Below are 14,442 nucleotides of genomic sequence, written 5' to 3' on the forward strand. Positions count from 1 at the left end.
TTTTTAGCAGAAACTGAAACTGCCCACTGACAAATGAAGAGCAGTGCAAGTACTTCCCACTATTTTAAGAACTTCAATGCCAATCGAGTTTTAAGGAGAGGAAGATATTTCTCTTTAACAAAAGAAAGAGTAACTGCAATATAGTCTTAAAACAGGTTGAGAAGCTAAGAGGGACAAATTACAGGGGTACCCTGATGAATTATTATTAGGCTTTAAAGTGTCTATGCATGTGGAATCTCATTCTTCAATGGAATTAAGTGCTTAAAAAGGTGACAGTGTAGGCACTATACTGCTGCCCTCTATCTACATAGCCTGTAAAGACCAGGAGGCTAGTACACATGTCTCTTCTTCCCTTTTCATTCTTTTGTCACAGATTGTATCTGGAGGAAGATCTGAGGAGCAAACAAATAATTCTGGGAGAAGCAGCCAGCAAAGCTTACTTTCCCACCACTCTGTATCTTCCTGTTGGATCCTTTAATGAAGGGCAAAAATGAAGGGCAAACTCTGACTGAAGCTTTTTCCCACTCGGGGATTCACAACACCTCTCTCCCACATGATTTCTCCTCTCTCATGTGGTGTCTCATAAAGATTAAACTCACACTGCAGTACAGGCTCCAGTAAAGTCCTGCTCTCTGTATATTGGCTTGAGCTTATAAGGAACTTGGTATCTCATGGCTGTTAATCTTTTGTCTGATTTTATCTAAATTGACTAATCAATTCAAGTGTAACTGGGACACTAACACAGATACACATGCAGTGCTCACAACACAACATCATTTCCTGAGAAACCAGGCTAAAAAGTAGTTCAGTCCCCATGACCCACTCAGTTTTTGATTTGTCTATAGTGCTGCCCAAACATGGTGCCAATTTGTGACAACTGTATTGATATGAGGGTGTTTGTTCATTAGGAATTGAACCAAAACCCCATAGGGATTATTTCGTATGGATCTTGCCATCTGCTGGCCTTTCTGTGTTCCAAATACAAACCAGTGACCTAGAATGGAAAGAAGTAATTTTTCTTTATCAGTCTCTTCATACATTCATTTTCCTAACACTGGGTGTTTTGACTGGCCTGACTTTCCTTTGTTACAAGATGCTGCTGGAGATTGCACCTAGATGTTTTAAACTAGTTCAGCATCCTGCATTTTAATTTTCTTCCATGAGAAAAGCTAAGCACATGGTTCAGCTTTAAAATCAGCATGGAAACATCAGAAATTAACTCTCATGTTAGTAAACACAGTCAAAATATTCAGCTCTACTTCTATAGGGACTAGCATGTTACCACTCCTTATTAGAGCAGCTAAGCAACCCAGGCTGGCATCAGATCAGAGATCCATGCGACAGAGAAATCTCAGCTGGCTCTGCCTTGCTTTGAAAATAACCAGTGATGCCAACTGAGGTTCATATATTTGGTCTGTGCTTGGTGGATTTTTTTTTTTCCCCCTTCATTTGGCAGGTTCAAATAGTGTGAAAATTTAGATTTGCTGTTTACGTAACAGTTGAACTCACATTACCTGGAATGGCTATCTTTAGGAGCCCACCACTGTTTATGTGGAGGCCTCTTCCTTTTCTCACAGATGTAATTTACCTTCTGACTTTTGTCTGTCCATTCCCCAGTCTGCCTGTTCTATGACCCTTTCTAATTCTGTATTTCTCTCCATATACCTCTCCCTAATTGGTGAGGGTAGGATTGTACCTTTCCCCTATCATCCTCTTTCTCATCATCCATGTTAAGGAATCACCCCCTTCTAAATTCACCTTGTGCATTCTTATTCCCTTTATCATTTGACTGGCTCTTTACAAATCCCTCTGCAATCTTTCATTGAGAAAGTGACACAAAAATAACACTGATTGCATTGTGCAAGGAAACCATTCAGCAGTTAACCATCCCACTGGTACTATGGAAATTTCAGTCTGCCTGCCCCTCCACATAATTTGCATAACAGTAAATGAAATAGGCTTTGTGCTCTGTCACTGATTTGGTAATATGGGCTTTGGGAACTTGAAATGCTGACACATCACCTCTAATTTTCTCCATCTGTGAACATTCAAGGGATTCTCCAGTTCTTCTTCCAGAGCTTTGCACCGAGTCTGTTCCCTTAATAGTTCCTTCCGCATGTGATGAACCTCCTGTCTTAAGATCAGCATAAAACAAAACAAAACAAAACAACCACACCAAAACCACATCAGTGTGACCAAAGCACCAATAAGGACATTAACAAATCATTCTCCCATGCACTACAGCACTGGCAAAGTAACTCTTGTGATTAATAGTCGACACTGATACCACTAAACAGGTGGAACCATAAGATAACACAGTTAGACCTCTTCACTCACTTCAGTGAGAATGGCTCAAAAAAGAGGTTTTTCATCAATTCCTGCAGAATCTACTACACAGCCTACCAGATGCCACTGCTCACATCTTCCCATGTACATTAAGGCCAGAAGGACAGTTAATTCATCTAGAATAACCTACAAATCAGTTATGGAGTCATATCCAGGTACCCCTGTATTGAATCTAACAACATGTGCTTGAAAGAAGGTTTTAAATCTGCATGGCTCACACAGTCCAGAAAATAAAACACAATCTAGGACCTAAGTATGTTCTTTAGAGAATCCAGTTTGATTTCTTTTACCCTTATTACCTCTCTTCAAGGAATTTCAGGGGTGATTTGCTGCTGAAGTTGAAATTAATTGAACACTCCCAAGATGCTTGGACAGCTAGGCTCTTACAGTAGGGATAAGGGGTCGAGGGGCAGGAAAAAAAGGCACATTTTGCAGTGGTCCAACCCTTATCACTTTAGTGGGTGAGTCCTGTAAGTTCTCCAAGGGGAAAGGGGGTGTAGGATCATCATGTGCCTACTCCAGCACTGAATCTTTTCCTGATAAGCTCAGAGTTGCATTTAGCTCACTAGAGAGAAAAAGGCCTTTTTTAAAACTGTGAGGTTGGACAAGGTTATGGAAGAGGAAAAAACCCACGTCCCCAGTTGGCAAATCAAGAAAGCTAATTAGCAGCACAAGTGATAAATGGAGTCTTTCGACAGGCAGTTTTCATGATGGTTTTGGACTTCATTAAAGTATGTGATTGCTGCTGCAGTTAGCAAGAATTGATCCACCCACCATGGCATGCATTGCACTACACTTCAATACCGTCACTGAGTTTCAATACAGTAACAGACTTTCATATGAATGCATCTGGGCAGCAAGTTCAAATCCTATTCCTGTCTGCAGTCAGTCAATGAAAACTGCAATTGCTGATGTTTTGTACCCAGTTCTCTTTTCTGTTACACCAAATCAAACTGGCATACTTGCACTGGAGTCAATGGGACTGACCATGGACTGAAGTTAATTTGCTCCAGGGAAAGCCATAGAATTATACTGATACAGTTAAGCTAAAGATCTCACCCAAAACTGTGGTAGCTAAATAGAATTAGTATGACTGTTATCTGCTAAAAACATAGCTGCCTCTCCTTACAAACCAAGACTGATTCTATAGAAAATTACAATAGTTTCCCATCAACAAAGACTATACATCAAATATGGGAGGGTTAAAAAAAGAAGGGAAGCATTAAGCCAGAGGAGGAGGAGATAAATCAGTCTGGGTCTATTAAACTTCTGTTTTAAAGAAACACAACCTTCAATGAAAATTTAAGTAAATCTTTCTCAGGGAGCAAGTCTGCATATAAATCTGGAAGGAGAGAGCTCTGAAAATGTACAGGGATTTGTTATAAATATGTCAAGTGTTCCCCATCCTCTGTGGATTGCCTAATAAAAAGCAGTCCCACTAATTTGGGCCTTGGGTACTACTAAGTAGCTCACTGAACTATGAACACCTTTTCTGCTGATGTCTGTCAAGTTTATTCTGTAGGCAGTAACTCACAGTACAAGGGGAAATAAGGAAACTATTTCAACTTTGGCCAAGATGTCTTTTTTCTTCCTTTCCTCCTTCCTATACTTCAATTTTCTTAATTACTGATAAATTGTTTAGTGAATTTAATCCAGTCTGTCAAACCAAATAAACCCCTTCTCCAAGGTATAATGTTTGTTGATACAAATCTTTATCATACATAAAACATATTTTCTGTCCCAAACACAGAAACATGGATGCAAGCACATGGAAATGTATTCAATCAGTTTTTCTACCTGAGCTCCTCCACATTAGCCACACTCTTGCCAAGTATTCCCTTCTCACGCCTAAGTTTTTTGATCTCCAGCTTGAGAAGCCGGATGTCTTCCATTCTCTGTCGGTATTGGGTTTCACCCTTGTTTAAGATGGACTGCTGGATTTTTATCTTTTCATAGAGCAGAGACACTTCATCATTGCGCCGAACAAGCTGGGACCCTAGGATATCTCTCTCGTTGGTAACCTAAGGATGCAGGTCAAAGTAATAGTCTTAGTTATGGTTCCTCAGTACAATCCCAAAGTATCATGACTATATTTGCATCAGTCAAAATCATGTGCATTACAAGGTTTCACTGTTATTAGTGAAAGAAATATGGAAAGGGCCTAATAGTTTCCCCTATGAGAGTTCAGACACCTGAATAGTATAAACTACGTATTCCATTCATTCAGTATCTTAACATTTTTGTTTCAACAGCACTATAAAGCTTTAGTGGTACCACACTTACAGTAGCCGAGGATGTTGATCTTAAAAATACACTGGACAAATGAGGGAACATAATGCAGTGTGTTTGAAAAGCCAAATTAGAGATTCCTACCTGGTCAAATTCCTTCTTCTGCTTCAGCCTCTCAGCATCAGCTTCAGCAATGATTTTTAGGAGTTTTCTCTCTTTTGCCTCCTGATTTTCTATAAAGTGTTTGGTTTCCAGTGCCTGTTTTTTCATCTTAAGCAGTTCAGTCTGATGGAATCAAAGAATATAGGTAAACTGCACTCAGTAACAACTTCCTGTTACATAAACCTGTGCTCAAGAGTAAGGATTTTAATAAAATCTCATATATTCTTGTAGTTTCCTAAGAAGTACGTATTTTGTTACTTCTTGAGAACAAATCACTAAGACAAGCAAACATGAAAACCCATAAAGAAATGTTGTAAATAGTATTTTAATATCATTGTGTTATACACAATAGAAATCTGAATGGATTTTTACCTATAACGATGGTTCTAGTTGCAATTCAGGGACGCCTTATTTAATAATTTTTTAAAGTTAAATAGGTCATATTTGGAAAGCTTTTCAATGGAGTTGTTATTCAATGTTCAAAGTCAGTCTGGGATGTGAGAAACACCCTTGCTGGAAAAGTCAACAATCCATCTTATATAATACAAATCAGATTTAACTCGGGACAGATTTCAGACTGGAGTAAGAGAATTGGAGGAGAAGATGGCAACCAGGCATGGAACAGCAAAATTAAAGAGCTTTAGCACTTCTTTAGTGAATGTGTAGATGAGGAAGACTGGGAAAAAAGAGGCTGTCACTAAGCACAGAAGTAATGCACTGTTACAGTGATTGCACACCACTAACATAAACTAATACTGAAATGTGCCCAATAATTCTATCCCACTGTCATGAACTCTAATTCAAGGGGTATATGTAGATAAAAACTAATAAGGTCTTCTTGGATTATCAGAAATTTCTATCATTGATAGGCAATTAGTTAGATCCAGCATGGAACTAGGTGACTACAGTCCATTTTCACAGATATGAAAACTTTCAAGCCTTGACTCAAAGACTTTGCCAGAACTCTGACCCTTACAAAGGATAATGCTCAAGCTGCCTTCTGGGAAAGAGAATCATCCAATGCTGAAAGAATGAGGCTGTGATGAAGGCTGCATCTGCAAAAACATTGATTTAAGATAGAAAGATTTCCATCACCATAATAAAATAGCTTGTTCCATTCTTATTTTCTTTAATAAAATTCTCATTTTCCCACATGTGCAACACTCATATCTCTCTTACTCAGTGTTAGATGTTCATCAGAATCCATCAGCCGAATAAAAATGCAAGCTACTTCATATTGAAATGCAATCAACACTCTGCAAAAGCTGTCTACAAATGTAAAACTACTCATGCGTTTGGCATTGCTGGATAATATTTTTTTAATATATCAAAATTCTATGTTCTCCTTATGTCAGAAAAAATATGAGTTGTAAACAAGAAGTGGCATTAGATGTTGGCAGCAAACATTCATATAAACAAATCTCCTCACTGGAATGCATTAAGTTAAAATAAATCTGAACTGCCTTGCATAGTAAAAAACATAAATACTTGAAGTCACACAAAGGCCCCACAAACTAAAAGGACATTCAATTAGATTAAATATGCTAAAAACTACAGTATGAGGGTCTGTGTACATTAAGTAAGAGAAAAGGAAATTAATAAACACAGTCACTGTGCAAGCAGAAAAATGGTCAGGTCTGAAACTGCTATAAATCAGCACAGCTCATTTCAAGTTGGTTCAGAGAGTTTGTAAGAACTGAAGAATATGTCAACATCTCAAACCAAATTCAAACCAAATTCTTGTTTAGATCCTGAAATATTAGCATAAGCAAAGAGGGGTTTTATTTGTTCTAGCGGTGGGAGGAAAATATGAATTTTATAAAAGGTATAATTGGAGCTGGATACAGAATGATGAAATGTCAGAGGTTTTACATGCAGATTTCTAGAAAATGCTAAAAAGACATGCATGAACATTTACAAAAAGATAAAAAAGCACTTGACAGCAGATAAAACCTGAAGAGCCATAGTTCTTATAGCTTTCAGATACGTATTTTTCAACATTCAGCTGCTTTGGCAGACCAATCTGATTCTCAAGCCTATATGAAGGCCAACCAAAACCAAAAGATGGCATTGTAGGGAGCTTGGATCAGGCATCCTCTGTTTCATTTACCATGATTACACATTTTTAAGACCTTTATGCCAGCTGAGGCAAGCATAAATCTAATGTCCGTATAATCTCATTCCTAAGAATCCCAGTCCTCCATGCTTTAGCGCATTCTTTAAACTGATTTCCCAGGAACAGCTTGCTTGCTTCCTTCACATCAGCACAAACAGAACAAATTGAAGTCAGCTTGCTACACAAATAATTGGGTTCTTTTGTGCCTGTGTCAATCAGCTCCCTCTTTGAATTCTCTTCTGCTTTAGTATTCAGCAGAGACACTCAGGTAGAAGACCAGAATGCCCTGAAGCTAGTCAGTAATGTGATGTCAGTGTATGGACATACTTGCTAGTGAATAATTGAGTAGGTAAACCATGTAGCAATCATATGTTTGTCAAATGGATGGCAGACAGTTCTGAGGTGATGAGACTGAATTGGGGACTAGTTAAGGCAGTGAGCTGCACACAGGAAATGAGATGCTGTTTGACTTCTCCATCACTTATAGAACAACTTTGAGACAGATCAGGTACAAGAACACAAATACATCACCTTTTTACAAAGCTCTATTGACATCTTGTCATAACTGTAATGTGCTGAGAGGGGCAGAAAACTCAAGGAGTCATTGAAGCATAGCAATAAACTGATAAGAGAAAACATTGTTCAAAGTGGCAGGGGACTTTTGGTTTTGGGGAGTGTTGTTTGGTTCCTGGTTTTGTTTTTTTTCTAGTGTTTAGTGAAGAGAAAAAATAAGCTGCTGTGGACACTAACTCCTTAAATCTTTTGAGAGTGCAGAAAATAGGGTTGAGATATCACCACAAATCTAATAGCTTATCTAAGGATGGGCTGCAGCCAGTGCTGAGAATAACCACCAGAGCTTCAAGCTCAGATTTTCTTTGATTTAAAACACATTCTTGCTGCTTTACACCACAATATTAAAATAGCTTTCTGTGCAGAGGGACCTACGGAAAGGCACTGCCTAACTCCCAGAAGACTAATACTTGCTAGTCACACAGAAATACAAGGTTGTAAAGTGTAATATAATGGGGTTTGCACTTAAAAACAGCAGAGAGAAAAAAGTTTTTAAAGAGAAAAATTTGAATTATAAGGATCTATATTAAAAAGTTTGCTAGAATCAGTCTATCCCCCCAAATCCACATTTCTGCAAACAAAATGGAACTTTTTAGTAAACACGTACAGACACCAGAGATTTAAAGCTTCCAATAGACAAACCAGGACCTTTCTGATTATAAATATAGGGAGAGATTAAATTTGTCAGACACATGGGAGATTTGTGTAACTAATACCTCTAAAGGGTACTGAGGTGTTGTGCTTCAACTACAGAATAGTTTATTAAAATACATCAAAACAACTACCACAGATCAGGAACATAATGCAGTCTGTGAATATATGGAATCCATCATTTGTAAGAAACTGTACGTGTAAAGGCTCTTACTTTCAATGATTCCTTCTCCTTCTCTGTTTGCTGATGTTCTAGATGTGCTTTCACAAGGGTTGCTTCTTTGTCTGTGATCTCCTCTTTCAGCTGATCCACTTGATGTGTCAGAGTTTTCAGTTTTTTCTTAATTTCTGCTATCTCATCCTAATAGGACAGGAAGTGTGATCACGGAGAGGGATCAAAAAAGAGCAAGTCTGTGATTGGGAGTTCAAGATATTTTGATGTTGGAAAATATAACCACAGTGCTTGAGAGATTACTTCTTAATCCAAGAGAGCAAAACAGTTTCATTAAATGACAGTTTTCTGTTTATGCCAGCATGACATTGCAGTAAAAAAGCCTTTAAAAGATACATTGACAAAAATAATAACCATTAATTATGAGCATAATAAGCCATTTAATTTTAAGTGCTGTACACATGATAAGAACTAGCAGTCAATCCAAATTATTAAGATTCTGATCCTATCCATTTGTTTTCATGCTTCTAGTAATGTGTTTTACAATAAGGTTGTATGCAGTTGGGCACGAATGTTCAGAGAGCTGTTTTTGTGCAAATGAACATACCCATAAGTAAGATACCTAGATACCTGCAAGGGAGTATAGGAAATGCTTATCTCCATTTTGCCCATGTGCTGGCTTGCACACAGATGCAAGGGGAAAAGAGTGTGCTCAGAGATTGAGAAGTTCCTGCTATGGGAATATTTAGCATATGTTTTAAGCTCAAAACACAGCACAAAAAGCCTGGTAGCACTGCAGGGAGATCAGATCACTAGGACTGCTACTCACAGCACAGAAGTGCCTGCCCATATGAAATTAAGAAAGTGTTCCAACTAATCAGTGACAGCACATATTTTGACATGAAATGGAAACTAATAAATTCAATGCTTAGACAGACATGCTCTTCTGGATCTATTGAAAGCAGCTTTAGAAGATATTACTCTTCTGAATGAGGCTGCCACCTCACAGAGAAGACATCATAACTTTTCATGTGAATATATTCTTTCAGTACAAAACCAGGGTAGCTTAGAGCTCTTTCAGCACTGTCCACCATAGGTGTAGATTTATTTGACAAATGAGTGATGTTTTTCATGCATGAAATGCTTGACATAGTTAAGCAAGATCTTGAATCATGGCAGTCTTTACAAACCGTCAGAGAAAATACTGACAGCCCTCAAAAACAAAATCCATGGATTCCACACTTATTTGGAAAATTAAATGAACCAGAAGACAATGTAGCAATATGCCATTGGGACCACCTGTTTGCATGTTTGGTCATTCCTGTGAATGTCAAAGTGATATTAAAAGCTATCCTTGCTAAATAGCCTATTAATCTCTTCAATATTGTAAAAGATCAGAGATTAAAAATATGATGCCCAGAAGTATAACCAAATACATTCCTGATTCTTCTTAATGAAGAACAGTAAGAACACACAATTTTTGCAAACAGGTCTCCGAGCCAACTTGCTTAAACAAGCTCCTAACACCAGAAGAAACCCCAAGGATGAAAGCATCATATATTTATCTCCTATTAACAGCCTGCCAGAATGTCTTTTCCAAGAGATTTTACTGAGCTGAACATTATGGTACTCTGGAGACCACTAGTAAGGTGGGCAACAGGGGATCTTTCCACATTAAGCAATCCAAAAATATTTACATATAGCTTTATCTAAACAAGCAAATTTGTTTTACTTTCCCGAAGGAAAAAGAATCTACCATAATTTTTAACACAATCATCTTATTATTTTTTCTTTCATGGCTGGCTCACCTGTTACTGCACTATGAATAGCTATATTTCACTGCTATACATAACATTTCCTTGGCCAAATGATCTTTTGGAGTTAGCTATCTTCTCACATATGACTTACCAAAAAATTTTTATGGTAAGCCAGGTGAGCTATTAAAGTCTAAACATCAGCCTCTAACAGCTGGAACTGTGAACAGCATCGTGTATACCACCATATAACATTCAAAACCTGAAAAGGCAGATGAAATTGTTGCTTCATTTTAAAACTCAGCAGAGATGCCAGTTCTTAACATGTAAAAAATTATGTTGTATATTTTAAAAATAAAAAATCAGTGTTGTAATTTTTCACCCTTACTTCTCCTGAGGGATTGTTTGGGAGCAGCAAGAATCCCAACACTGCATCCACTGATGAGAGGCAGACAAAAGTCAAGTAAAGCATCTCACATAAGTGGCAAAATGGTTCATTCCTAATCAAATTCAGCACACAATTGCATAGGAACTTGGACAGTTCATTACCATCTGCTTCTCAAGCAAAACACCTAGCTATTCAAACCAGAGTATAAATTTGTAATCTACTATATAGGTTTATGTTATAAATCCTTATTCTGAAATAGCCCAAGGCTGTAAATCACGGCTATCCAACGTCCCTACCTCCGCCAATTGCAATAGGATTTGTGTAGTATTTTAGATCTTCACATAGAATAAGAGAATGCATCCTTAAGTGATCTGTTCTATTCCTCTAGTATTGTTAGTGAGATCCCCAAGGAAGAGATATGAATGGAGAGAATCATTATCTGAGGAAAATTACACTCCCTGAAAGGAACAAGCGAGGTGGAAGCATTAAGTTCTGTCAGAAAATTCCACTGCAGCTGAGAGTGTTCCGTATGCTTTCCAAATCATGATTCACGGTCATGTGCATTTGCATTCAGGGCTAAGGAGGCAATCATATTCCCCTTATACCCTATTTCCCATACATGCAGACAACTCCTAAAGGGATAAAACAGAGTGGAGCCAGGATGTAAAGGAAAAAGTTTATTCCCTGATAGGGTTTTATGATTCCACTGTACCGTGATTTTATGCATGGTTTAAAGCAGGAATATTGCTATGTGGTGACTGTGGACTCCCATTTCCAGCCCAAATACAAACTGTCCAGAAAAATATCGGGGACCTAAAACATTAATTTCCCTAAAACAAACAGGAATGAAGAAACCATTTCTGCCATTTATCCACTGTGCTTTCTTTCTAACAAATTAAAATTAGATCAGGGAAAAAAAAAAAAAAAAAAAAAAAAAAACAATAAGAGCAGAGAGAGAAACACAAGGAAAAACGTATCCTTCTACCTTAGCTTCAATCAGATTTTTACTGTACAGGTTCCTCTCTGTTCTCACAGCTTCACAGCGGTTTTGTTGCTGTTTTAATTTAATCCCAGACTCTTCTATTTTCTTCTCATAGTCACAGATCTGCATTTCCCGTATTTCAATATCTTTCAGGTGCTGGAGGACCTAGAGCAGAAAGAAGGAAGTGAACACAATTAAACCATCATCACAAGATTATAAGGATGGGGCAGCTGTGATTTTCTTCTAAGATGACAAATTCAAATCCCTGTGATAAGAAGTTTTAGCTACAGCTAAAAATCACTTCAGTCCAAGTACAAGTTTAACCTTTCTGGATTGCTTTATGTGGGACAAAATTTTACTTTAATCTGACAGCTAGGCTATGTTCGAGACTAAAATTTATAGATATGCACATATTTAATTCAAATACAAGCTACTGAAAATATAGCCACTGAGCAGGTTCAATAAAATCAACATAAACAGCTTTCATCAAGAATAGCCTTAGGTTATTTACAGAGCAAAGCTAGACTTTGTATGTTGTTTTAGATGCCAGCTGTATGATAAAATGAATAAAAACACATATGTTTTTCCAAGAAGCCCGACATGTACTCCTATATTCTAACAAACCAACTTTTTTTTAATGAACATATGATCACAAATTGTTGATTATCACAAGCTGTTGATATATAATTACAGTAAGAAAGTCAGTTAACATAACTTATACTTGATCTAAATAAGTAGGTAATCACCATTAGTTGCTTCTGTGAAGGATTAGAAATAATGATGTGAAGATTACCTGAAGAGAATGAAGTATTGTAGACCATAGAAAAAAGATCATCACATGAAGAATTGGTAAACAAAAATACAAAATTTTATAGACAACTTTATTAAACAGTTACCACCTTAATAATACATAAGAATTACTACATTAAAGGGGCAAAAATACAAATAGTTGCTGATCATTATGATGTGCTTCCTAATTATTTTTTAAAACATAAGAACCTCCCTCCTGCTGTAGAAAGTTGAAAACCAAGGAGCACAAACAAGCAGTATTCAAACAGAATCCAGCATTAAAAAGAAAGAAGACTTTTTAAAAAAATAAATAAAAAGAAAACTAAGGAGTACACACATCAAGAAGCATAATTTTTTAGGTTCACTGCCCAGGGAACAAAACAATGTCACCCTTAAAACTGAGAAAAAGATCAAGCATTAAAGAAGCTGAGGAATCACATGTACAAAATCCAGGAGAGAAGCCCATTTACAACTGCATTTCATATCCAATTCTCCTGACTGTTTTTGAAGGTAGCAGTCTGAGCTAAGATTTATGTTCATATGTCAATGCAGAAGAATAAAAAAAATGTTTACATCAAATAGTCAATAACTGCAAAGTCTGCAGACACCAATGCTGTCCCTTGCTTAGCAATAAAGCCTTGTGAGGTCTAACTATGGAGCAGGAGCTTAATTAATTGATCATTCTACCAGATGCCTCCAACCAACTTCGAAGATAGGGGACAGCTATATATAGAAAATTTTATTACAGCAGCAAGAATACAATTCCAGCCCATTTGTAGCTGACTGCAGAGGATCCCAGGAACTGCTTACAGTGCAATACAAAACCACAGTCCCAGTTTATAACTTATTCCTGCCTTTTCCTCTCCTGTTAAAACAATCTGCCAATAGTAATAGCAGGGAAAAGAAATCAATAAGGCATGTTTTCTATCTGCACTGTGGTGATCATAGGCTTGAGCAAGATTTGAAAGTAGGTCACAGCATCTGTCTTTTACTTGTTTTTGATACAGTAAGTGCAATGAGCTTGTGGACTAAGTTTTCTGAGTTGCACTCACAGGCTGGATGCTGACTCTGCTTTTTCAGGAATGATTAAACCCAAATAATTCTCCCTTTCAAACACAGAAAAGATTCATGCAATGTTTCCCAACAGAGCCCTGTTGGAGGCTGAGCATCCTCAATTCCAGTATAATTGATAGCACACTACACCTCTCATATTTGGCAATAAGGAGGCAAAGCTAAGAAGAAAGTATTAGATATTCATAGTTTTCTTTTGTACCCTCACACGTTTTTTATCTGTACGCTTAACTATCATCTACTGATGGTTATGTGTTTAGTTCTGTGAACCTACTCGAGATCTCAGTAATGGTGCCTTACTTGCTTGCCTTTAACCACTCCAAGAAGTGCTCCCATGGTCTTAATGATATGCCAGGTGAGCATCAGGTTTTCCAAATATTATGTGAATTTAAAAAAGGAAATATGTTTTTTAATTTCCTGGATATGTTGTTAAACTGTAAACTTAACATTGTAAATTACTTCTTTGGAAAAAAACCCAACATATTGGAGACTGTTTTTGTGACCTCTCATAAGGTGCAGTCAGGGAACACTTCAGGTGAGCCTGAAGGGTATACTTGATTGCTTCCTTTTCAGCAGCCTAATCCTTCCACAGGGAAACTAAGATTTCATAATCTAAGAATTTCAATTTAAAAAAGAAATATTCTAACATTTTTAGCTCAGTAATACAGGCTACAGAACAAAGAGTCATATTTCTCCCTCATTTGTGCTAGAACTAAGACTATTCAACAAGTGACACTGGCTTAAAAACGGTACAAATGAGCAGTCAACCATTCCAATAATTAAAAGAACAAGTCTAGCATGAATTCTCACCACTAAAATCTTTTACTATTGTGGATATAATTTTGCTGACTCTGTTCATCAGTTACGCAGTAGTAAATGATTATTTTGAAAGAGGAATTATGCATCTCTATAGATTTTGTCCTGCTCTAAATAACCAGACGGCTTTCAGAGCCAGCATGGCTCTGTCAGCCTTGCAGGAGCTCCAAGAAATCTTTGGACTGAGATAAGTTTGGCTCTTTACCAGCTCTTACGCAATTCAGATGTGCAGCAAGCTCCTTCAGAGCCAGCTAGATGGTAAAAGGAAGAGCACTAACTGTCCGTCAGTTGTGAAATGGCTCCTGTAGTTTTGCAACAGTTTCTCAAGTCTGCATAAGTCAAACAGTGAGCCTAACTATTACCTAGTGCATATAATAATCCTGATCCTACGTTCTC

General features: G+C 37.4%; 1 protein-coding gene across 1 annotated transcript in view; it reads right to left on the reverse strand.

The window, feature by feature from the left end:
- Window positions 1-14,442, reverse strand: part of CFAP58 (cilia and flagella associated protein 58) — a 60,234-nt gene that overhangs the window by 23,948 nt on the left and 21,844 nt on the right. Inside the window, exons 10-14 of the mRNA XM_032988708.2 lie at window positions 11,374-11,535; window positions 8,289-8,435; window positions 4,720-4,860; window positions 4,144-4,367; window positions 2,023-2,134 (exon numbers count right to left, since the gene is read on the reverse strand). Of these exons, the coding sequence (XP_032844599.2) occupies window positions 2,023-2,134; window positions 4,144-4,367; window positions 4,720-4,860; window positions 8,289-8,435; window positions 11,374-11,535 (786 nt within the window). The remainder of the gene's footprint in view (window positions 1-2,022; window positions 2,135-4,143; window positions 4,368-4,719; window positions 4,861-8,288; window positions 8,436-11,373; window positions 11,536-14,442) is intronic.

The sequence above is a fragment of the Tyto alba genome, unplaced genomic scaffold (genome assembly GCF_018691265.1).
Source record: "Tyto alba isolate M040663 unplaced genomic scaffold, T.alba_DEE_v4.0 Super-Scaffold_1, whole genome shotgun sequence".
NCBI lineage: Eukaryota > Metazoa > Chordata > Aves > Strigiformes > Tytonidae > Tyto > Tyto alba.